This window comes from Phalacrocorax carbo, chromosome 25 (assembly GCF_963921805.1).
Source record: "Phalacrocorax carbo chromosome 25, bPhaCar2.1, whole genome shotgun sequence".
Taxonomy (NCBI): domain Eukaryota; kingdom Metazoa; phylum Chordata; class Aves; order Suliformes; family Phalacrocoracidae; genus Phalacrocorax; species Phalacrocorax carbo.
Genome location: NC_087537.1, coordinates 6,162,324 through 6,184,994, shown reverse-complemented (window position 1 = coordinate 6,184,994; position 22,671 = coordinate 6,162,324). Strand labels below are relative to the sequence as shown.

The 22,671-nt window shown below is 49.9% G+C and overlaps 1 protein-coding gene across 1 annotated transcript; it reads right to left on the bottom strand.

Annotated features, from left to right (window-relative positions):
• Nucleotides 1-894: 894 nt before the first annotated feature.
• On the bottom strand, nt 895-22,494 carry EFTUD2 (elongation factor Tu GTP binding domain containing 2). The gene is made up of 28 exons (XM_064473032.1): nt 22,402-22,494; nt 21,966-22,071; nt 20,942-21,107; nt 20,378-20,456; nt 18,059-18,134; nt 17,751-17,816; nt 17,475-17,510; nt 16,502-16,592; nt 15,294-15,376; nt 14,635-14,801; nt 13,426-13,550; nt 11,692-11,755; nt 11,240-11,330; nt 10,696-10,831; nt 10,275-10,402; nt 9,089-9,282; nt 8,847-8,958; nt 8,501-8,641; nt 8,030-8,131; nt 7,444-7,526; nt 6,218-6,304; nt 5,813-5,939; nt 5,267-5,354; nt 4,637-4,755; nt 4,057-4,151; nt 3,075-3,228; nt 1,988-2,095; nt 895-1,333 (listed from the first exon to the last, which is right to left on the bottom strand). The coding sequence occupies exons 2-28, from the start codon at nt 22,068-22,070 to the stop codon at nt 1,238-1,240; spliced, it is 2,919 nt and encodes a 972-aa protein (XP_064329102.1). The 5' UTR covers nt 22,071; nt 22,402-22,494; the 3' UTR covers nt 895-1,237.
• Between the last annotated feature and the right edge of the window lie 177 nt (nt 22,495-22,671).

Below are 22,671 nucleotides of genomic sequence, written 5' to 3'. Positions count from 1 at the left end.
GTTTGTCAGCCCAGTGCCTCCCACTTTCCACCAGCAGCTGGGAGGTCAGGGGAGAGAGGACAGCTTTATCTCCTGCTCCCAGCATGCTGCCTGCCCCTCCAGCCATCACAAGCCCCTCGGAGCACAGGGATGCTCTTGGGCAGGTTCCCAGAGGCGAATCTCTGGGGCTGGACTAGGCTGTCCTGGCCAAATGCACCACAGCAGCATCACGGTGGTCCCAGGCAAGGCTCAGTCTGGGGGCAGCCATGCCAGCAGAGCGAGGCCAGGGGCAGAGAGGGTGTAAATGCCCCCACAAGACATAAACCAGCTCTACTTTCACACTGCACGCTTGGGAGTGGAACCAGGGCTGAGGCCAGAGGCAGAGTGGGGAGCTGGGCAGGGGAGAGCGAGCACGGGAGACCTTCCAGAGCACAAGCAGCTGACAGGATCCCCTGAAAACACAGCAGAGAAAGGAAGAAAATCTTTGTGTGGGACAGGACTGTCCTGGGCTGTCCAGTTAGTTAGCGCAGGCACAACCAGGATGGCTGGGGGACACAGCCTTGGGGGTGGGAAAGCGCAGAGGACGGGGGAAACTGGGGCAGTGTGTGCCCTGAGCACTGGTGAAGGCAGAGCCCCTCCCAGCGCTGCCTTCTCTCAGCGCAATCAGACTAAACCCCGCCTGGAAGTTTGTGTTAAACGTTTACAAGGATTCAAAAAAGGTGTACAAAAATAGGTAGAAGCCACACTTGCCTCTCCTCCTGGGGAGGACGGTAGAAGCGCTGCCCCCTGCCAGCATCCCCACCTTCCTCAGCTCCCCAAAGCTGTGCTCTGCCCAAGGCAAAACAGCCCCCAGCAGGCAGGAGAGGGTTAGCAGAAAGCTCAAATGCTTGATGCACATTTAAGCTCAGTCCTCAGTAATCTTGACATTATATTCAGGCTGCTGTGCTGCAGCCGGGGATAACCCATGTGCCTGGAGAGCCTATCCAAAGGGAAAATCTCCTCACTGGAAGCCATAATGGCTGAAGACTAATAATACAAAAAGCATCAGCGCTCGGGGCTGCTCTCTATACAGGGCAGGCCCTGAGCGCACAGTCCACGAATGCCCAGGGAGACTTCTACAGCCGTGAAAGAGCAACTTGAGGAGCGGTTCCCTGCGTGCCCTGAGCATCCAGGAGCCAGGGCTGGGCAAGCAGGGATGGGGAAGGACAGACAGCTGCCGGCCAGGACTCGGGTCAGCCCTCATGCCACAGCAGCACGTTCACATGGGGTAGTTGAGAACAACATCTTGCTTGGCCAGCTCCAGCAACATGGGGTCGTCGAAGAACTTGCTGATGCTCACGTCCTCGCTCAAGCCCTGCAGGGTAACCACAAAACCGGAGGTTATTCCTCATGGTAGCCAGCACTCATACAGCCATTGTGGCAGGGATCCCACAGAAGCACCCTGGTGTCCCGCAGTAAGATAAATTTTCAGGCTCCAGAGGAGGCAGGAGAATTTGCAAGGGATCAGGCATTGCTCAGCAGCTTCAAGACATCTAATAGTCTCTCAGGAAGCTGCAAATGCATGGCTGCTGCTGCTGTTGAGCATATATATCATCTCACTGCCCTCCCAAAGTGGAGCGTGATTCCCTCTGCTCCCCTGTGTGGTCCTAGATGTGCCTCCAACGCCTCAGTCCAGCTCACTAAACCAGCACAGAATTTTTTTTTTTTTCAGGACAAATGGACTACATCAGGCCACCGAGGGCTCAGATGGGCACTGGGGAGGGAGCAGGGCTCAGCGGATGCTGCAGGACCCTGCTTTTGGCTGGAGTCGCTGCCAGATGAGTCACTCACGGGACTATCACAGGCACCAACCAGCAGCGTGAGGGATCAAGAGTGAGGGAAGACCCGAGGCACAAAGCACTCTGGGAACAGAGAGGGGACGTGGCATGCCCGTGGGACAACACTGCAACAGCTCAGCTGCTGGTACAGATGGACAGAGGGACGCTATAGGGACTGCTCCCAGACGTACCTTCCTACGCCTGGTCTTGATCATGAACTCTCTGGCCAGATGCGGGGCTGGTTGGGGCTCCAGAGGTCGGATAACGATGCTCTTGTCCAAGGGGTCACCAGGCACAATCTGAAACACAGGGCCAGGACATGACAGTGATGCTGGGGGCTGGTTCAGCCTCCTGGAGAGCCTGAACTGCAACAGGAAACACCCCTGGGCCCTGCAGACACCCCCAGCCTTGGTGTGACAGCCCCAACACCCCATCTGTTCTCCTGGCACAGAAAAACTGTCACATCCCTACTGGTGATCATTCCTGCAAGAAGTCCCTAATAGTGTTGCAAACCCAAGCCAAGAACACGTCCCACCTTCCCCACTTGCCGGTGTACCCTAAGACCTCTAAAAACCTGCTAACCAGAAAAACCCACGTGGGTCCCAGTCAGTGCAGCCCTCTCTAGAAATGAGGCACACGTATTCTTTTCAGAGTCAAGCCTCAGGCTTGTACATCTTGGCATTTAAGTCAGCTCTTGGTGCTCAGTTGCTGCTGCTGCTGCTCCCACCTGGCTGCAGCACAAGTAGCTGTGCACCTTGCAGGCTCACAGGGGTAGCTCCCACGAGACTTGATTTGCCCCAGACGGGTAAGTAGCAGGAGGACAGTATTTTGTCCCAAACCCTGTTTCCCATAGGTTTAAAAAGCTTCCTCTGAGAGGCAAAGCTGAAGTGTGGCAATCCATGTCTTACAGCAGGCCAATGAGTCCAAGCCCTGCTCCAAGCCCTCTGCTCCCCAAGCTGCAGGGCACCGAGCGCACCTGAACAGCTCCCCTTCTCCCTGATGAGGGTGCCCTCTCTCCAAGCAGTAAAGAACCATTACACTCAGCAAGCAGCAGCACGCAGCACTTCCTCGCTAGGGCAAAGGGTGATATGACTTGGAACAAAGCCGATGGCTTCTGGCAGACACTTAACAGCTAGCGTACAAAGCCTCCCCAACTCAAGATCCTTTGAAGATGTTCTACAGAGCTGTCCAGCTCTGTGTGAGCCCTACTGAGAGCCGCTACCTGGTGCCTGACCCTACCGTGCCCTTCTTCCCAGTCTCGCCAGGGCATGGACTTACCTGCCAGTGGTGGAAGACAGAGAGCGAGAAGGCTTGTCCCTGCGTGTGGGTCCTCAAGTCTGTCTCAAACCCAAATGAATCAATGGCTGGGATGAAGGCTTTGATGGTGTAGAGAGGGGAGCCTGGGATTGGAGCATCTTGCGTCACATGGCCTCTGCCAACACATCAGAACATTAGTCTTCCTATGTGTCACGGAATCACAGAACGGTTTGGGTTGGAAGGGACCTTAGAGATCATCTAGTCCGAGCCCCCCGCCATGGGCAGGGACACCTTCCACCAGATGAGGTTGCTCAAAGCCCCATCCAACATGGCCTTGAACGCTTCCAGGGATGGGGCACCCACAGCTGCTCTGGGCAACTTGTTCCAGTGTCTCATCACCATCACAGTAAAAAATTTCTTCCTCATGTCCAATCTAAACCTGCCCTGTCAGTTTAAAACTGTTACACCTCATCCTGTCACTACACTCCCTGATAAAAAGTCCCTCCCCGTCTTTCTTATTAGCCCCTTTTATATACTGAAAGGCCACAAAAGGGTCTCCCCAGTGCCTTCTCTTCTCGAGGCTGAACAACCCTGACTCTCACAGCCCGTCCTCACATGGGAGGGACTCCAGCCTGCAGATCATCTTCACAGCCCTCTTTGGACCTGCTTGAGCAGGTCCATGTCTGTCTTATGCTGGGGCCCCCAGAGTTGAACACAGTACTCCAGGTGGGGTCTCATGTCCCTTTATATATTCTCCTGACACTCAGGAAGAGCCAGTTACAAGGAAAAGGCTGTGTGTAACCCTGGACATCCCCTCCCCACACAGCAGAGGGGCTGGGAGCAGCCAAGGAAGCTTTCAGCTGCCACTTCACACAGATTTCACCCCCTCCCCTGGCTTTACAAGCAGTGCTAGGACTGCGAATGTCTCTAGCGACCCAGACCCCAAGCGAGCAGTTGCTGCTTTGCGACACTAAGGTGATGGCAGCTGGTCAGAGCAGCTCACCTCCGCCTGGCCAGGACCGTGTACACTGCAGACACGCAGTCGGCAGGAGCCTGCACCTCCACGAAGTAGTAGGGCTCCATCAGGCGAGGGGTGGCCTGTGGGGAGAAAGGGACACAAGCCACTGAGCCTCCAGCAGCGCCAACAGAATTTGGTTCAAGTAAGAGTCAGGGACTGGCATACCCCAGTCAAACACAGTGCCTGACTGGGGATGAAAAGGTTCCTGCTGCCCCATGGCCGCCCAAACCAACGTCAAACACTGAAAGAAGCTTTTCTCCTTCTGGCCATGAGTCATATGCTTCCCTCTCCCCCACACTCACCCTTCCTAGCAAGGCAAACAGTAGCAAAAAGGGGAAAGAGAGCAGACACACACAAGTTTCCAGCCAGACTGGAACGTGACTGCTTGTAAAACCCATCTGCCAGCACACAAGGGCGCTGAAAACATTAATGGATGAGTGAGTCAGTTTAAACCAACATCCTTGGGGCAGATACCGCAGCACACGTGCAACCTGCACTCCTCCCCCAGCCCACAGGAGCTGGGGCAGTGCAAGGCTCAGTCTGTCACGCACAGTGTAGTCCTCACCATCAGAAAAGCGGAATACACCACTCTCCGGGCCGTCGGGATGATCTGTCCTCCACCCCGGTGCAAGGGCTCCTGAGCAATCACTGCATCCAGGATCTTAAACTTCACGTTGCGGATCACTAAGGGCGGGCAGAAATGACAGCAAGTGACTCGAGGGGGATGTTCTCTGCCCTACCAGCACCAACCGTGCATCCCCAGAGACCCTGTGTGCATAGTAAAGACCCAGGCAACGACCTAGAGCCACCAGAAGTTCTAAATTTAATTCCACCAGGGAAGACATCACCGTGTCCTAAACCTGCATCTCCAAGACAGACAGTTCAGCACCCTATCTTGCAGGGTGCTCCGTGATCTGTACCTGAACTATATGAGGAGCAGAGCCAAGGTCTGGGGAAGCCAGCTTGCCAGCAAACAGGCCCTAGTTTGTAGACAAGCAAGTGCTGGTGCCTGGGTGGCATCTGCAGCCGGGAAAAAGGGGGAGGTTCTGTTATCTCTCTTGTCACCCACCCCCAGAGCTGTCACCACAAAAAGGGAACTGGCCCATGAGGGTCTGCACTAAAATCACTTGAATGGCTGGTGATGGAAGAATTTAATTGATCTTGTTAGCTCCACTTCTCCACAGGTCCTACTTACGTTCATCACAGAGAGGCCCTTCCCTGGTCCCCCACTGAAATCCTTGCACAATGCTGTCCTTCACAGAGCCCAGCAGCGACTTGTCCACCTACAGACAGACAGACTGCTTCAGAGACCTACTCTGCATCACAAGGCAGTAACAGACAGACCCCAGTATTTAAAAGCCCGTTCCTAGAAGAGCAGCGATGTGCCCCAATACCTCCAATGTTCATCCCTCCCTCTTACAGCTCAGGAGCATCAGCTTCAGAGTTTGGCATCTACAGTTATAAATTAAGAGAGTCCATATTTTGGTAATTCTAAGAGGCAGGCCAATTATTTGACAATTTTGAGGACATTGGCCCAAATAGCAGTGCCTGAGAAGTAACAGGCGATTTGCTAGCCAGGTCTGGAGTCTGGTGGAGAAAGTACAGCAGATCTGACATCTGGCAAACCAACAAGCACTGCAACAGCATTAGGACCTTGCTGCAGGTCCTGGAAAGAGCGGTCACCTTTTGGCACCACAGGACAAACGTCTTGCTGAAACAAGCCCCCGCTTGTGTTTCTCACCTCTGAGGGCAGCGTATCATCTACGAGGATGTTTGGGCCAGTGGCGTCTGGCCCAAAGGCCCAGATGGAACGGGCAGCCAGCAAATCCCAGTCATACTTAGTCTGGAAGAATTCACCCAGCTTCTTTCTGAAAGAAGAAGGGAAGAAACTTTAGGAAACAAGTGCACTCACAACATATTTACGACCCTGTTTCCTTCAGGCATAAAATGGTCTCAGCTTTTTATCTGGGGCAACTCATTCGCTGGGGCAGGGATGCTCATGGACTAGCTGGTAGCAATACTGAACCCAGGAACCCTGCCTAGAGGCTACTGGCTGATACTGTGCACCTTGCAGATCCCACCATTCCCGTTTATCTCCAATTATTTGATTCTAGGTGGATTCCTGCTCTCCCCAGATTAATCATACCTATTCCACGTTATCTGGACCACTTCATTTTCAATGTCCTCCGCGAGTCCCTTCTCCAGAGGCTCAGCAATCATCGTGATCTTGTTCCTGAGAAGAGAGACAGTTGCAATTAGTCTGCAGAACGATGGAAATGGGAGTAATTGGCAGGACCTCAGGGACTGTGCACTGCCTCGAACACAACTAGGGAGAGGAAGCCATCCGTGTCCTTTGTTGTTATTGTCTTGCTTGTAAAGACAGCCCCGGTGCTTAACAACTGCTCTCCAAAGTCTGCTCATCTCCAGAAGCAGATTGCTAAGGGACAGCATGGCTCCATCCCTCCTGCCAGATGTCCAGCCCTAGTCCAGGCTGCAGAAGGCAGCCCATGGGCCAGGCAATATGCTTCTGTCAGAGCCAGCACTCACCGTGTCTGACACACAGGATGTCACCTCGGAGAACCTCACCAATGCAAGTAACCACAGCGGGTCACTCCACACACCCACATATCTAAGACCAGAACTCTTCTGTTCCCAAAAATAAAGTTGCCAACCATGGAGAGAGCATATCAGAATAAAAGAGGGCAAGAAGAACCAGAAACCACAGGGGAACAAAGGAAAGCGATCTTCAGCATATGACAGATCATGATTTCCCTGAGAATTCAGGCATTAAAGTGTCCTGTGCTCCTAGATTTCATCCCGGTTATTCAGCCTATGTCCCCTCGCAGGTCTCTGTCTTTCAAACATGTGTATCTCACAATGCATTGCTGGAGGAAGAAGACAAGGCCAGGCTGTAAGACTAGAGTGCATCAGCAGGAAGGAAAAAATCTGTTTCAAGATTAAGAATTAATAAGAGAAGACAAAGCTCTTGCTCATGAATTGTTTGTGGAGTCACTGAAGGTAGCACCGGGCTCTTTGGCACCTGCTCTAGGATCCCAATACATCTCCTGGACTCGGAAACGCCACAAAACTGCTGAGAAGGTGGGAAATTTGGCTAAAAGAGGAGGATGTGGATCTGTCTTTACTCCCTCCATTCTGAGAGTTCCTACAAAGCACAGAAGCATCCCTGGGACTCAAGCGTGATACTGAGGAGTTCAGCAGAGCTGCTGTGAGGGCAGACTGCCAGCTCAGGCATGCGCCACTTGTCTGGACAACAGCCACGAGAACTGACCCCTTGGAGGGGACGAAGCCTAGTCCCCAGCGAACCCCTCCATCTGCCTGTCCCCAATGCCCAGCTCGCCCATGGGCTCTTACTTCTTGTTGGGTGTCTCAGCAAAGCACTTTAGGGAGGATGTTTCCACCACTGTCTCGCAGAATGTCACAACTGGATCGGCGACCTGGCACAACAACAACAGGTTTGTACGGTTTCCAAGTACTTTTTCTGCTTTTAAAGACACTGTTCGAAACCGTTGAACACCTACATGAAAAAACTGATTCATCTGCCAGTTTTAATCAGCCTTGAGTAAGAACCACTGAGGCCTGCACAGGCAGCGTTACTAATGTCTTCCTTCAAACAAGACAGGAACATTTAAGTGTAATTCCAGGTATGAAAAATTCTGCTCAGTTTATTTATTTGATGCTAGCCAGGCAACGGCTGAAGTACAGGAAAAGGCTGCAACGTGGTCACACAACCCTCTCCAAGCTGATTTTCAGGCCCTCAATCACAATGGTGTGACACAGGCTGTAAAAGTTACTTTTGCATCCTAACAGCCCTTTTTTCCTTTTAAAAGGACCTGACAAAACCCATCCTGTACATTCAGTTAGGTTTGTTTTTCCATTCTTCTGAGATAGGGGGACAAAACCCCTTTCCCAGCTGGGAAAATCCCTCCCATTTCCTCACCTTGATATCGATCTCTGAATACATCTTCCGTAGATCATGCATCACACAATCCAGATAGAGCTCCCCCGTCCCCAGGATCACATGCTCCCCAGACTCTTCTACCTGAAAAGTAAGAGAGGGGTTCAACTGACAGCGTTGCCGTTCACAGGCCCTTGCCTTCCGGGCTCCTACACAATTATTTGCTTTAAATAAATTGATTAGGATCAGAGCGCCCCAAGGAAAGCTCCCACAGCCTTTCCTAGCAGAAAGTGTTGATGCGCTCTGCAGAAAGCTGCTTCCCTGGAACAGCAAGGCATGTGTTTTTGCACTGGATTTACAGTTTCCTGCTGTTTCCATGTGATTTATGAGATCAAGTGCAACAGCATCAGAAAACATACACCAAAACAACCTACAGTTAAAAATTTTTGAACATCAGCCTACAAGATAGGCCAGAGCACGAGCTGAGAACAGCCATACATACACCAGAAATACCTTAGTAGTAAGAGAGGGGTAACTCTTGTTGACTTTGCGGAGACCATCTAACATTTTGGGGAGCTCTGAGGGGTTGACCGGCTCTACAGCGATTTTGATGACAGATGTGGTGTTGAACTTCAAAGGACGGAAGATCTGAGCCTGAAACCAGATAAGGACAAAGAGATTAAATTCTGCACCATTAAATGGCCACTTGAGTTAGACACAGCATCTGAAGCCGTTCTGTTTCTCTTAGGGGCTCTTGTGGCCCGGCACCTTGGCAGAGCAGGTTTCTTTAACCTCACCACTGGAGCTTTTGGGATGCACTCCACCACCTTGACTGAGCGATACCAGCTATGCACAGTACCTCCTCATTTCCCCGAGGCTCTGTGACGGTTGCAGTCTTCACTATGGGCTGATCTACTCCTTCTATCAGCACCCAGTTGCCAGCAGGAACCCGGTTTACCTCAATGTGATACCTAAAAGGCAGGAGAGCATCACTGCGGTGCTCGCTACTGCCAGCCGCAGGCCCCTTGCAGCGCTGTCCTCCCTGTCCCAGGCAGCAACGACTCCAGGTGACTCCTCTCCCAAAGGAGCATGTTACCATACCTCGCAACCGAGATCCAGAGGCGCCCGACAGTGCAGATCTGGGAATCCTCCTCATCTTCCAGGGTATAGTTCTCTCCAAGGACCTTCACAGGCTGCCCAGCATGGATGGTACCACTGAGCACTCTGCCAAAGGCGTGGAACTGAACACCGTCATCTGTGCTGTACATTTTTGTCGTGTGACACATCAACGGACCCTTTTCAGGAAAGAGAGACAGAGAGAGAAATAAGCCTCTTTCAAAATAAAGTCAAGAAACAGAGACAGACCTGGTAAGGCTCATGGATACATAGGGATTAATGGGCTGAAACTTAGAAATGCTTCTTTTGACTGCCAAGTCCTTAATTTCCTTGCACTAGAAGCCTTACATCTCCTTGCCCTGTAGGGAGACATCTGGAACGACTGTGGCAGACCTTTCTGGAGCAATCCTCCCTCCTCTTGTGGACCAGTAAACACCAGCCATGACAAGGCCACGAGAAGAAACGTCATCTGCTACCCGGCAAACCAGCTCAGGGCAGAGCACCCAAGCCTCCACAGATCACAGCTCTCAGTCCCGTAAGGTCGCTCCACAACTGCTGATCCGGTAACAGTCACCACTGTACGGTTTTGTGTGGGTAATCACAACTCATTAAAACAAGCGATTCATTTTCTCTCCAGACATTAGAGCAAAAGTCACGGGCAAATTCCTCACTAGCTGCTGGCTGGCGTTGGTGGCTCTAGACAACTCTGAATGACAGCTCAGTACAAGCTGTTTGAGGAGGAAGGTTTTTGCAAGGCTTTGATAGGAAAGGTGCTGACTAACTAATGTAGGGTTATTTTTATCAGTATAGTTCAGATCAGTTTTCTCAGAGTTTGGAGAGAGAATCAAACTTCAACGGAAAGGGACAAAAAGACAGCAAAAGGACACAAAATCACCCTGCAGTTCCCATGTGCTCTGAAGTCCTGACCTAGTCCTGTTCTTCTCTGAACACTGTCAAACAATTCTTTCTCTCAAGGGCTGCCCTGGCAGGCAGCTAAAGTTTCTCAGAGTGAAGAGGTTTGTTTCAGTATCGGATGAGAGGTTTCAAAACGCTGGAAGTCAAATCTGTGCAGATGGCTGTCTAGGAGGCAGCTGCCCTGTCAAGGCAGTGAAAGGAGGGCATATTTGCCACGCTTTTGGACACTCAGAGCAAAGCAGAAGAGTTTCCTTACATCCGGGTCGCATTCACTCATGGCCTCCCCTAGGTCAGAGTCGACACCGCCAGTGTAGGTATGCTCGATTTTCGTCTTGGCTCCCACTTTTGGGGAGGGGATATGCTGCACACACATGTCCACAAAGCCTGGAAAAGTAATATTTCGTGAGAACATGATTAAGCAGCATGGAGTCCATTTCTTTCCTCTAATAAACACAAGGCAAAGCCATTCTGACTGCAGTGCACCCACAGCAACGGGGAAGATGGGAGCAGCGTCTCAAGCTGTCCTTGGGGAAAAATGGCTTAATATTTTATATTTGGAAAGCTGAGAAGGAATCTGTGCAAGCGAGCACTCCATGGCTGTAATACAGCCCTTACCTCTGCTGATGTGAGGCTAGGGTATTGGGAAGATTGTGGAGGGGAAGACAAACAGCATTTACCTGTGAACTCCCCAAAGAACTTCTTGCAGACAAGCCGCAGGAGGGGCCGAATGTTCAGTTTCAACTCCTCTTTGGTCAGGTGAATGCCAAGCTCATCCAGAGTCCTGGGCAGGGTCGTGTCCACGTCCCCCACCACCTGCAAGACAAAAAGCACCACTCTCGGCTTTGCTGCAGGGGTCCAAGCCAATAACTCCCAGGTACAGCCTCACACACTGGCCGCCACCCTCAGGGCTCTGGACCTGCTCTGGATTAGAGCTCACACAAGAACTGGATGGCTGGTTTAAGTTAACACTTGGCTGATATTAGAGCATACAGAAAGAGCAAAGGCAGTTCTATTAACTGCAAATATAGGGCTATATTTGCAAGGAACAGCTGTTTCAGAGTTGCTCACCACTGCTCTGCACCCCCAAACCCAGCAGTCTGTGAAGATGCCACTGTGTAACAGGGCAGGAGAGACCCACACGCTCCAGACACCCACCACCCAGTGTTCAGCCTTGGCTCCCCCTACCTGGAACTGTGGGAAGGAGAATGAACCACGACATACCTGAGCCAGGATCTTGTACAGGGGCTCCAGAATGAACTCCACAAAACTGCGCTGAGAACTGCTCGTTGGGGCCTTTTTAGTGAACTTGCGGCTGTTGGGGGACAAAAGGAGACATGAGGCGGCAGCACTCTGCAGCCTGCAAGCAGCCCTGCTGCAAACATAGCCTCTGCTTTTCCCAGGTTATGTTCTCCCTCCCAGTCTCCCCAGAAGCAGTCACGGACATGGGAGTCCTGCTTGCTCCAAACAAAGGCCAGAAAAGGCTCTCCGCTCCCACTTACGGGATTCAGGACCACGTGGATTCACAGGACTGACTCAACCCTTCCCAGATACTACTCCATCACAGGACCAAAGTACAACTTAGGTTGGAAGAGACCTTGGGTGGTCATCTAGCTCACATTTTACAGGGAAAAAGCCATCAAATAAACTAACAGACATTTAAACAGGCTTCTTACGTCTTTGGGTTGAAGTAGATGTCACCCCAGAGCCGCTTTGCAAACTCCTGATAATTGATATCTCCTAAAGGGAAAAAACAAATTACAAAAGTCTCTCAGATGTCACTGTATTTCTCTCATCTTGGAAATCTTTTATTTTGGCTTTTAAAATAACCCTGAGGATTCAATTTATTGGACCGATGCTGGTGAGTGACGCTTGGTCCCAATTCTGAATAAACAACTAAGCCCTCAGCTGGGGAGACCAGGCAGAGAGGCGGGCAGGACACAGTCCACTGCAGATGACAGCAGCAGCCCAGGTACACCGTGGGTTGGCACACTTGCTTCTCAGGAACATTTCAACTCTCTCAATTACACACAAGGTTAGAGCTGAGAAGACCCGGCCTGCCAGACGCCACGCTGCAGGAACCCAGTTACATCTGCTTCATTTTCCAAACGTTAACGCTGCAGCCTGACGCCGTAGTGCCAAGGTGCAGGAATGGCTTATACCCTACCTGCCCCGCAGGCTTATCACAAGCATTTTCTGCCTTGCTGAACATCTCCAGGTTCTTTCCTCTTTTTCAGCTGATGCACTAAGCGCATAGCCAAACACCCAAGTGCTGAAGGAAGTGTAATGCTTGGCTGTCACGGTGAATTTACAAATAATAAGACAGCAGTGATAATTTACAGCAGTTTCCAAACAAGCTTTTGCTGTGGGCAGATGTGCAAGCATAAGAAATTTCACGGTGGCTGCGGTTTTGACAGTTAAACTACTACAACTCATGTTTTTTGAAGTGTAGTAGCTGCACATAAAATCCCTGGTGGCCACAACTGAATATTACTGACTTCAAGTACCTGTTCAGCTCATGTCTGCCCCACACGGATGGCATCTCCTACCGACTGTGCCTGCATCTTTATCAGTCCCCCAAAGAAGGGGTATCATCCTCGCAGGCATTGAGTTAATGCTGTGATGCCCACGGAACTCATTTATTTCTCCAAACTCATGAGGACACATGATAGTCCTGACACATCAGTCCCTGACCTCTACAACTTCATCTTCCCTCAGGCTAACTTCTTTGCAAGAGCTAGGCCAGCTGCTTTACAGCATCCTTCTTCCCCTGCTCACAGCTCCTACAGATCACCCCGAATTCCCCAGAGTGAGACTTCAAAAGTCTTGGCTGTACAGCTGGCTAATGCAAGCAAAAGGCCCACTTTTACAAGTGGCAGATTGCCTTGAGTGGGCACCTGGGGAACAGAAAATTAAATCAAAGCCAGAAAAAGACAGTTTCTTAAAAAAGAAAGAGGGCAAGAGTGCAAAACCTTGTGGGCCAAGCTTGTGCCCGGCTGCAGCTGAGTCTCAGACTCTGGAGGCTTTTGTGAAAAGGCAGGCAGAACTTAACTGCTTCGCTTCTGAGCTGCTCTGATAAGGAGACAAAGCACAACACACACACTTGCCTTCAACTGCCATAGCAGGACTTGTTTTTTCTGCTTAAGGGTATGTATAAAATATTGGCTTCTGACTCAGGAAACATTTATCAAGAGAAACTATCTAGCTAAAAACAAGTTAGAACTGTATTTTTTGCTTTCCATCACCCAGGGCTCAGATCTGCAGTAACTCTCAACTCCTAGAAATTCAAGAGCGCACATACTGGCCATATATGTGCAGTGAAAGCCAAAGCCGAATGGCTTAGAAAGCCTCAACAAAATTGGTTAGGAAAAGAGATGTTAAAGTGCACAAGGTTTCTGGATAATCCTCACCATATGTGTCTGCATAAATCTTTGCAAAAGATCCCAGCGTGAAGCAGATGCTGTACTGCGAACTGGAGAAACACACGTTTCCCAGAAGGGGAGACAGAACGAGGTTCTCGTCGGTGGAATACATGCTGAGAGGAGACAGTTTTTAGAGAAAAGAGAAAAAAAAAAAAAATCAGTGCTATGAACCAAGGAAGACACTTAAATCTGCTTCCCACACCAAACAGCAGTATGTGATAGGCAAGGATTCTACACTGGCAAACAGCGTCTTAAAAGGGGCTGCAGCATGCTTGCCATCGGAATTGCAGGGTCAGCAGCATTTTGTGACTATAAATTTTAAAGCATTAGTGTACAAAGAAATATTTAAAGACCTGGAACTAAAACATTACGAGCACAGGTGCTTTGTATATTTTGTCAGGTGGAGTTTTTCTGCCCCTAAAAAAAGGCAAAGTTGGTCAACGAAGCAAGGGAAAAGATAATACAAGGCGAATAGAATTGACTCGAAACAGTTTTGATGAGTTCACAAGCACGCTAGACAGGATAAACTATCCTGCTCTGCGCCGCTTGATGCAAGTAGCAATTGAACAGAGACACACGTAAGTGAGCTCCTGTGCAAGCCTGGTTTGGGGTTACATCAGCTACAGTGCAGACACCCACACAGTGAAGGGACAAATGCTGTTAAGAGCATCACCTGGAGGCAGATGAACCCACAGAAATGATGCATTGCTACTGTGGAAGCTAGAGAAGATGTCCCTCCCCTCTCTGGGCATGGTCTTCCAAGATTTGACCACAGCAATACCACAGTCTCTGCTTAGGGGTTGGGACAGCAAGTTCCTATTAGTTTTGTAAAATTTAATATTTAGGAGCTTTGAGACATCTCAGCCTACAATTTGGCATACAGCCTGGACAACCTCAGTGTATCTGAGGCATTTGGGAGCACAAAAGATCCCTGCTCCAGTCATATGTCCGCTTTCCCTACTTTTGAATGGGGGAAAAAGAGCTGATCCCATGAAGCTTGTCAGAATTCACACAGGATTGGACCTTCCTGTATAATTCAATATATTGGATGAGATTAATTTCCAGTGGTTCTTCCTGTCCCATTTTCTATGATTCAACATATCAAGAGACAAACTCATGAGTCTTTAGGCTGCCAAAGAAAAGCACCTGCAATGGAACAGGGACAGCGAGCACTAACATCATCCCAAACACCCATACCTGATCAGACCATTAACTTCATCTACAATATGTCGGAGTTTGTAATAAGCATCCGTAGGGGGCAATTTCAGCTCCAGGATCAGTCGGTCTATCTTGTTGATGCACACGGTCACTGCAAGCCTTTCCTGCACCGCGTGCTTGATCAGCCTCTCTGTGTTCAGCATCACCTGCAGGCAATAACAAGCAGAAACACCCCTAGAAAAAGCCCTCCACAAAATGCTATCTAGGGCGTGACAGACAAAGCAGCGACCCTTACACACAGGGCTGCAACTCCACAGAAAAACCCAAGCTCAGGCAGCAGCAATCAGCTAATCTTCCTGAAATTTAGAATTCAGTGCTAACCCAACCGAACTCCTTGAATCCTACCCCATGGACATCTCTGATATAAATAACCTGCTCAATTTAGGTATCGTGGGGATGGAGATGCCAACAAGTTAGATAATCAGCCTACAGGACACATGCATTACATGAGCCAGCCCTGAACACAGAAGCCAGAGGCTTGACTCCCTGTTTTGGCTGGAAAATCACTTCCCAAACTGTCCTCCAAAAGCCCTTCACCCCAGAAAGCTGGGCCATCCCAGGCCTTCATGCTAAGCCAGGATCAAAGACTCCATAGGAAGAGATTTTGAAGTTAACCCCTATGAGAACCTGGCACTCACCCCCTCAGCTGCATCAATGAAGAGTACAATGCCGTCCGAAATACGAAGGCCAGCTGTCACCTCGTCAGAAAAATTGACGTGACCTTCAAAAACAGAAAATGGTAGTGAGAACCAGAGTAAGCTCTGACACCAGCAGCACAGAGGGTAGAAAGCCATCCCTCTGGCTCTGCAGCTTGCTCCGGTCACTGGCACCCAGCGAGGCAGAACACAGACGGCTGCCTCCTCAGACAGGGACTGGGAGCAGCTGCCAGAGCTCCGTATAGGGATCTGCTTCAGCTTTAATGCTATTTTTTGAGAATAAACACAACTCATTTAACAGGCACTTTTCCTCACATTTGTTACTGTTTTTCTCACAGTTCTGTGCAAGTACTTCAGGAAAAGGAGGAAGATTACTTCTCAGCAAAGAACAACAGATGCCTCTCCCTCCAGTCTCCTCCTGCGCTCTAACCTCCCTCATCTTGAGCTGTAACTCAACAGATGTGTCCCAAGACCCTGTTTCCCCAAGTTTGGCCTTGGTTTCTTACAACAAGTTGATCCATAATTATGTTCCCCCACAGGAGCTTGTCAGAGGCTCGAGAGAACTTGCCGAGTCTCACTGTGGGGCAACAGCATTTGAGAAAAGCACAGTCCACACCGTGCACAATACCTGGAAAATCCAATTCTATATGTGCTTCTCATATACTTGAGTGAAACCCACTTTCAGCCCCATCAGCCCTCAGTCAGGCCTGCTCATCAGAAACACAAGCCTCGCTAAAAGCCAGCTGCACAGTCATTAGTGCTGGAAGTGATTTCAGAAGAATGAATTTAGCTAAAGGCTCAGGACTAAGCTGGAATCATCTAGAAAAAACACAAAACAAAACAAGGGTTTTCATCTCTGAAAGAAAGTTTCCCGGGGTTTCATTGCACCTAAGTGACATTTCCAGATAAATCAGTGAGGTTTCAGGGTATAGATTCTTTCTTTGTTTTTCTGAGAGCCAGTGCTACACAATCCCACCGCAATCGAACACAAAAGCTCTTTGAAGGCCCTCGTTAACCACCACTGTACGAGTTTTCACTGCTCTACTCCTGTCAATAGCACTATCCCGAGGACCAAAGGGGTTTATTAATGAGAGAAACCTTGGTTCACACAGTCACGTATCTGCTCCACGCATCAAGCTGCCTTTAGCTAAGTGCATCCCAAAACAGGATTTTCAGGATTACACAATCACCTGGAGTGTCGATGATGTTGAAGAGGAAAGACTTTCCTTTGGTGTCCGGCAGAACAATAGTCACTGGTGTGCTCTTGATCCCAACTCCCCTCTGAAAGACAGGAAAGCACGGTTATCAGTTAAAAGAAAGAAAAAAAACCCAAAACATCACTATATAAAGATGTAGAAGATGACCAAAGAAAAGGAAAGCAGTAAACATCCATCCAGGACATCCTGTTACTCCCTGGGAGGAACAACCTCGGACTGCTGCAGCTCCTCCATCCACACTGGCTCAGACTGGTGAGTCTGAGCTCAGACTGCACAGTCCATGCCTCATTTCGGCTCAGGAAGTGTAACACGCAACACCAGAGACAGAAGATGCGTGTTTTTCTGTGCTTTTGCTCTTCTGCTGCTATCAACTTATACCTCAAAGCGTAAGATTTGATCACCCAGAGTACAAAGGAGATCATTAGGATGAAGAGAATGAAAATGCTTCATAGGATTGTTCTGGTCACTACAATACTTAGCAAGTAGGACAAAGATTCCCGTTCACGCCCAACCACTTGGAGTCAGAGCACCCAGCTAAGAGCTCCCGTCAAAGGAAACGGGAGAAACAGGGTTATTTTGAAATCAGTTTCTCTCCCCATCCGTCATTGCTGCAAACCCCTTCCACCTCTTTCCCTCAAAGAAAACAGGAGTTACCCATATGCTGGGATAACTCCGGTATAGATTTTCATCGTTACACAGGTTATCATCTCAGATAAATAAAATCATACGTGGAGACGAGGGTTGTAGGAAATGGAAGGAAGTTGAACTAGAGATCTTGCCGAGGTAAACAAGAGGAGCAGATCATTTTATTGATAAAGACAATAATCAAAATGTGGAAGGCATGAAAAGCTGCTAAATGGAAGAGGAAACTGCCTACAGTAAGTAACTATGAGTAAAGCATGAGACAACTGCATAAAAATCACTGTGTTCAACGACACTCACTCACCTCTTGCTCTGTGAACAATATATCAGTGTAGCAAAGCTGCAAAGACAAAACAAAAGGCAGAGTATCACATTTTGGTATCAAATATTAGGTTTGAAGCAGGACACAGTAACTCTTCCCACATGGTCAAGGCGGCAAGTAAGTGACAGAGGCAGAATTAGGACTGAGCTCTGGCTTTCCAATCCTACTTTCTAATCACTAAACCACATTTTCCCCACATACAGTCGTGCTCCCCCTGAGTATAAGAGCCAACCCATGTTCCCCGGCAGGGATACTTACGTCCTGGTCATAGCGCTTCCGGATTTCTGGGTGTGTCTGTTCTATCAGGCAGTCAACAAAACATGTCTGGAAAATATCAGACCATGAGAGAAAGGAGGTTACAAGCACCATCCCATCCCTCCAGTACAGAGAAAGTTGGGCATGTTATTATTTCCATGTGGCTGAAAGAGAACCTACAAATAACTGCATTAGCAAGAGGAGCAGAAAGAGACTGCTGCTGCAGAGATCGAGGGATCCAGAGCAACGGTAAAAGTAAGCAACACACAGATCATTACTACTACCCGACACACGTTGGATATTCACACTACCTTCCCGTGGTGCAGGTGCCCACACAGAGTCACATTTCGAATTAGCTCCGAGTTGTCCATCAGATCTGCCAGGAAACTGGAGGAACAAAACACAAAAGACTGTTGGAGGCTTCTGCTATGTCTAAGAAAAGTAGAAGCCATTTCAGCTACACTTTCTATCCAAGGTGCCCCCTGAATCCTCTCCAAAGTTTCATTCTGCCAATGCCCTGCGGAGGAAGAATCCCACTTTACAGATGGGGAGGACAAGAGAGTTGGAGTCCTAGACAGATGGCAGTGGGTGGGAGGATATGGAGCTGGTAAAACTGCCAGCAATGGAATATTATTGAATATTTTTCTTCTCTTCTAGTCAGTATTAGAGCAAAAGTCACATCCATGTACTCAGATGATGAAATGCTTCCACTCAAATAGTGGCAGGCAGTCAAGTAAATCACAGAGCTGGATAACAAGCACCCCACACAGTTTTAAAAGGTAGCCACGGGGCTCCACAGACCATTAATTATGATTTTCAGGTCTTAAAACAGTGACGTTCCCAGGGACTCAAGGAAACAGTCACGGAATTTAAATCTTTTCAGAATCAGCAACTCAGCTGCCTAATGATGGGCTGGTCACTTCTGCGTGGACCCTGGCCAAAATATAATTGAGATCCTAAATTACCAACTCCTCTAAAAAATAATGGGAGCCTCTAAAGCGAGTACCCATTGCTATGGGTCTGCAGAAAATAAGTGCTGTCCACTAATCTCCTTTTTAAAAAGATTTAATTTGCACTGATGTGGTAGACTTCTTAACATACAACATTCTGATTAAGAGCTAAAAAATTAAAAAATCAATAATAATACTGATTAAAAGCTTGCTTATTTGTCTTAAAATAAGGCTAAATGGGAAATCAATATCAAGCTTGCAGGTTTCCGAGTAAGTCCCACAGGGAATTTCTCCCAGCCCCATCCTAATAATTTATATCAACAAACAGGATGAAGAGGAATTCATTACCGAAGGAACAAGCAGAGGACACGGGGATCAGGAAAGTGGTAGATAATGAAAAGTACAGGTCATTGACTGAGAGCAAAATGGATTGCTTAGGAAAACAAGACCCAGCTGGCTCTTTGGTTTGTATCTGGCTGTACCAAAAACCTCTGTGATCAATGAACACGGCGAAACTGGCAGTATCAGGGGACAGCCCTGAGAAGCAGCTGTTCCAAAAAGGCCCTGGGCATCCAAGGAACCAACTGACTGAATACAAACTCCAGTGAAGTTTTGTTGCCAGAAAATAACAGGTTCCTCGACGACACGCAGAGGGACTGCTCACGTTGGGGTCTGTTTGGCACACAGGGAGCTGCTACTCTGCCTGCGTCTGGTTCTGGGAGCTGCACTTGAAGACAACTATTAAAAATTGGAAAACGCTCTGACTAGCCGTGAAGTGGCGCATGGAAAGATGAGCCTAACAAGACACTCACGCAGCTCAATCTGTTCATCCTCAAATAGAGAACAACATACAGAAGCACTACACACGCGAGGATACAGAGCCCCTCCACCCATCGACTAGAGGCGTTGATACTAAGATGATATATTTTTAATAGCAAAAGAAAAAAACTCTCTTCATTCCTTTCCAAAGTTGCGTGAGATATTATATCTCGGTTTTCAAATTTGTTTGGACTTTTTCCCAGGGTTTTCTCCCAACCCTGGTGTCCCAGGGGCTGCTTTGCAGGGCACAACCAACAGACACCACCAAGTGCAGCAGAAGCACAACCTACCTGCAGCGTTATGCTGACCTACAACTTTGCGTGCGACCGGTGGCATAAAATTCCCCCCAGGAAACTCGTCCAGGACAGACAGAAATAATTTGAGACAGCAGCAGGCCAACGGTCACTGGGATCAGCCCAAAATGTCCCAGTACAAGGTGTGCCGCACACTGACCATATAAATATTTCTTGAGCCAGTCAAGAAAACTTGCTTTCAGCAAATCTGCATCATGAGGGTTTCCGATTATCACGCTTTGTATCAGCTATCAAGGTAAGATTCGCATTCTAGTGTCAGAATACTTGCACTGCACTGCATTACACAGAGGGGAAAATATCTGTAAAATGGTTAGTCTGGTACTTTCTTCCTCCTCTTTTTGGTTCAAAATCTGCGAAACAGCTGCACTCAGCTCTGTTGCTGGTATCAGTAAGAACCAAAGCCAATGCCCCTCGAAATCTGCCTCCTCCACATAGTACACACCACTCTGCTTCCCTACCTTTGCCTGCATGCAACAAAAAGTGAAGTAATCACAGCACAGATGGCTTGAGCCAAGGTACACGTTTAAAACCCCTACATATTACTTACTCCATCTCATAGACAGTGACCGGTAACGTCTGTTCCATCAGAGAGAATTTTTTGGTTTTCACAGGTTTAATAATAGGCTCTGAAAACAAGAAAAAGAACAATAAACACTGTTATCAAAGACCCTGAACCCAGAAGGCACAGGAATGGTCGTAGGGAACAGGGACTTCTTCACACAAAACCACAATTTTTAAGCTGACAGCTTCTCTAGCTTTTTATAAAAGCAGTTGTACTAGATTATCTTTCTAGGTCCCTTCCAACTTAACTATTCTATTTGTTACATAAGAATCAAATAAGATGACTTAAATGCATTTTTCATTTGCCCTTAAATATCTTTCTGGTATCCAGTGAAATAGTTTGTTTGGCATTTGTAATAAACTCGAGTGCCAAAATCTGCGCACCGCTAGACAAACAAGAGACTATGCGTTCCTGGGGCTGAGAAAGAATTCGAAAGCGTCATTAAAACCAACAGAGGAGAATGGAAGGGAATACTTTTTTTTTTTTTCCAAGGATCCATGAAGTCGTCTCCTCCCTGCATACCCAACTTGCTGCTTCCTTACCACTCACCAGTGAGAGGCTGCGTGTCTTCCTCTTGTACGATCGTCTCTACTTCGGGCCCGTAGACCTCCTCGGCGGTGGGATAGTATTTCTTATCCTCGTGCAGCACCACCTCCATCCCAGGGTGGTCCTCGTCGTGGTCCCCCATATCGTCATCATCATCATCGTCCTCGAGCTGCAGCCAACACTCATGTTTAGTTCCTGCCAGCACCAAAGTGCTTTACAAACACCAATCACCCCAGAATGTACAGGATTGACGCCATTCACTGCAATAGAGCTACAAGCCCAGCCAGGGACCCGCCAGCATGGCCCCAGCGCCTCACATCAGGCAGCAGAGCAGCTTGCAGAGGTGCCCTCTGTAAGCAACGCACCCCTTCCTGCTGTGGGACAGCTTGAAAACAAGCAGCAAGAGCACTTGCAGCGACTCCCGCCCCTCGCTCGCAGACACACCACAACCCTGATCACACATGGGCACCACTTTCAGACGAACTGCAGGACCAGGAGACTAGAAGGGGCTCCCTGGGTCCTCCAACACTTTCCCTGTTGTGGCACAGCAGCCTCTGCTGCCCTCCCTGCCCTAGTCACTCTGCTCTAGTGCCTGTGGAGCCCTGCTCTGCCTTCACCATCCAGGAGCTAAGCTCCTTGCAATACTGCTGTGGCATTAGCACATGTTACTAAGGGCCTTAAGAACCTCACTGAATGGATACAGATCCTCTGTGCCAAAACCAGCTTGAGCTACAGAAGCTCCCTGTTCTAACCATGCTTCAAGAGGCCACTTTGTCTTTCCTTTTACAACAGCAACTGGAGGGCAACTTTTGCTGAATCCTTTAAAAACCAAATCCACTCTGATCCTCAGGAGCCAAATGTCACTACTGAACAAAGCCTCCCTGCAGAACCAGAGCCTGGCATGGAAAAGGAATCGCCGGCAGCTTGTGAAGGCCGCAGAGCTCAGCCTCTGCTCCAGCAGGGAGTGCGAGGCAGGATGAGGCCCGGACCGAGAGATGCTGCCCCTCCACCCGTCCCCTCCGCTCACCTCGTCCAGATCCTTGGACTCTCTGCCCAATTCATCGTCGTCGTCGTCCGAGTCCAGCTCCGGCCCGATATAGTTCCCAAACTCGTCGTACAGGTCGGTGTCCATGCTGGGGCAAGGAGGGGATCGGGGGGGTCAGGGAGGGCCGTCGGGGGTGTGCAGGCCCTGCCCGAGCCCCCCACAGCACCCAGCGCTACCGGGCTCCCTGCGGGGCTCCCTTCCCTTCCCTTCCCTTCCCTCCCCTCCCCTCCCCTCCCCGCCCGGCCCCGGCCCTCCCCGGAGCTCTGCACCGCCCCGAGGGCCCCGGCCCGCCCGCCGAGCGCCCTCCGCCTCCCTGCGGCCCCCCCCTCGCCCTCACCTCCACCTTTAGCGCCCCAGCCCCGGCTCCCCCAGGCCTGCCCCGGCCCCGGCCCGGTCCCGCTCCCGCTCCCGCTCCCACCTGCCGCGCTGCCCTCGCCGCCGGCGCCGCCGACACCGCCGCGAAAGGCCCCCGAGCTGCCCGCGCTGCCTGTTGCGACAGAACCCCCCCCCCGCGCCCTCCGTCGGCGCCGCGCTGGCGGGGGAAGGGGCGGACAGAGCGGGCGAGGCCGGGAGGACGGTCCCGGCGGGGTCTCGGTGGCCGCGGGCGGGGCTGGGCAGCGCCGCTTGGGGCGGCGGGCCGGTTCTGTCAGGCGCCCTCGGGGCAGCCTCGCCGGGGCCTCGCACCGCG

Bases quoted from the DNA above. Each gene is read 5' to 3' on its own strand.
- EFTUD2 (XM_064473032.1), bottom strand. From the start codon at position 22,070: ATGGACACCGACCTGTACGACGAGTTTGGGAACTATATCGGGCCGGAG. The intron at 20,457-20,941 runs GTGAGTGGTAAG...TCTTGTTTTCAG, and splicing joins AGACACGCAGCCTCTCACTG to AGCCTATTATTAAACCTGTG. The intron at 1,334-1,987 runs GTACGTCTGGGA...GTTACCCTGCAG, and splicing joins TCAAGACCAGGCGTAGGAAG to GGCTTGAGCGAGGACGTGAG.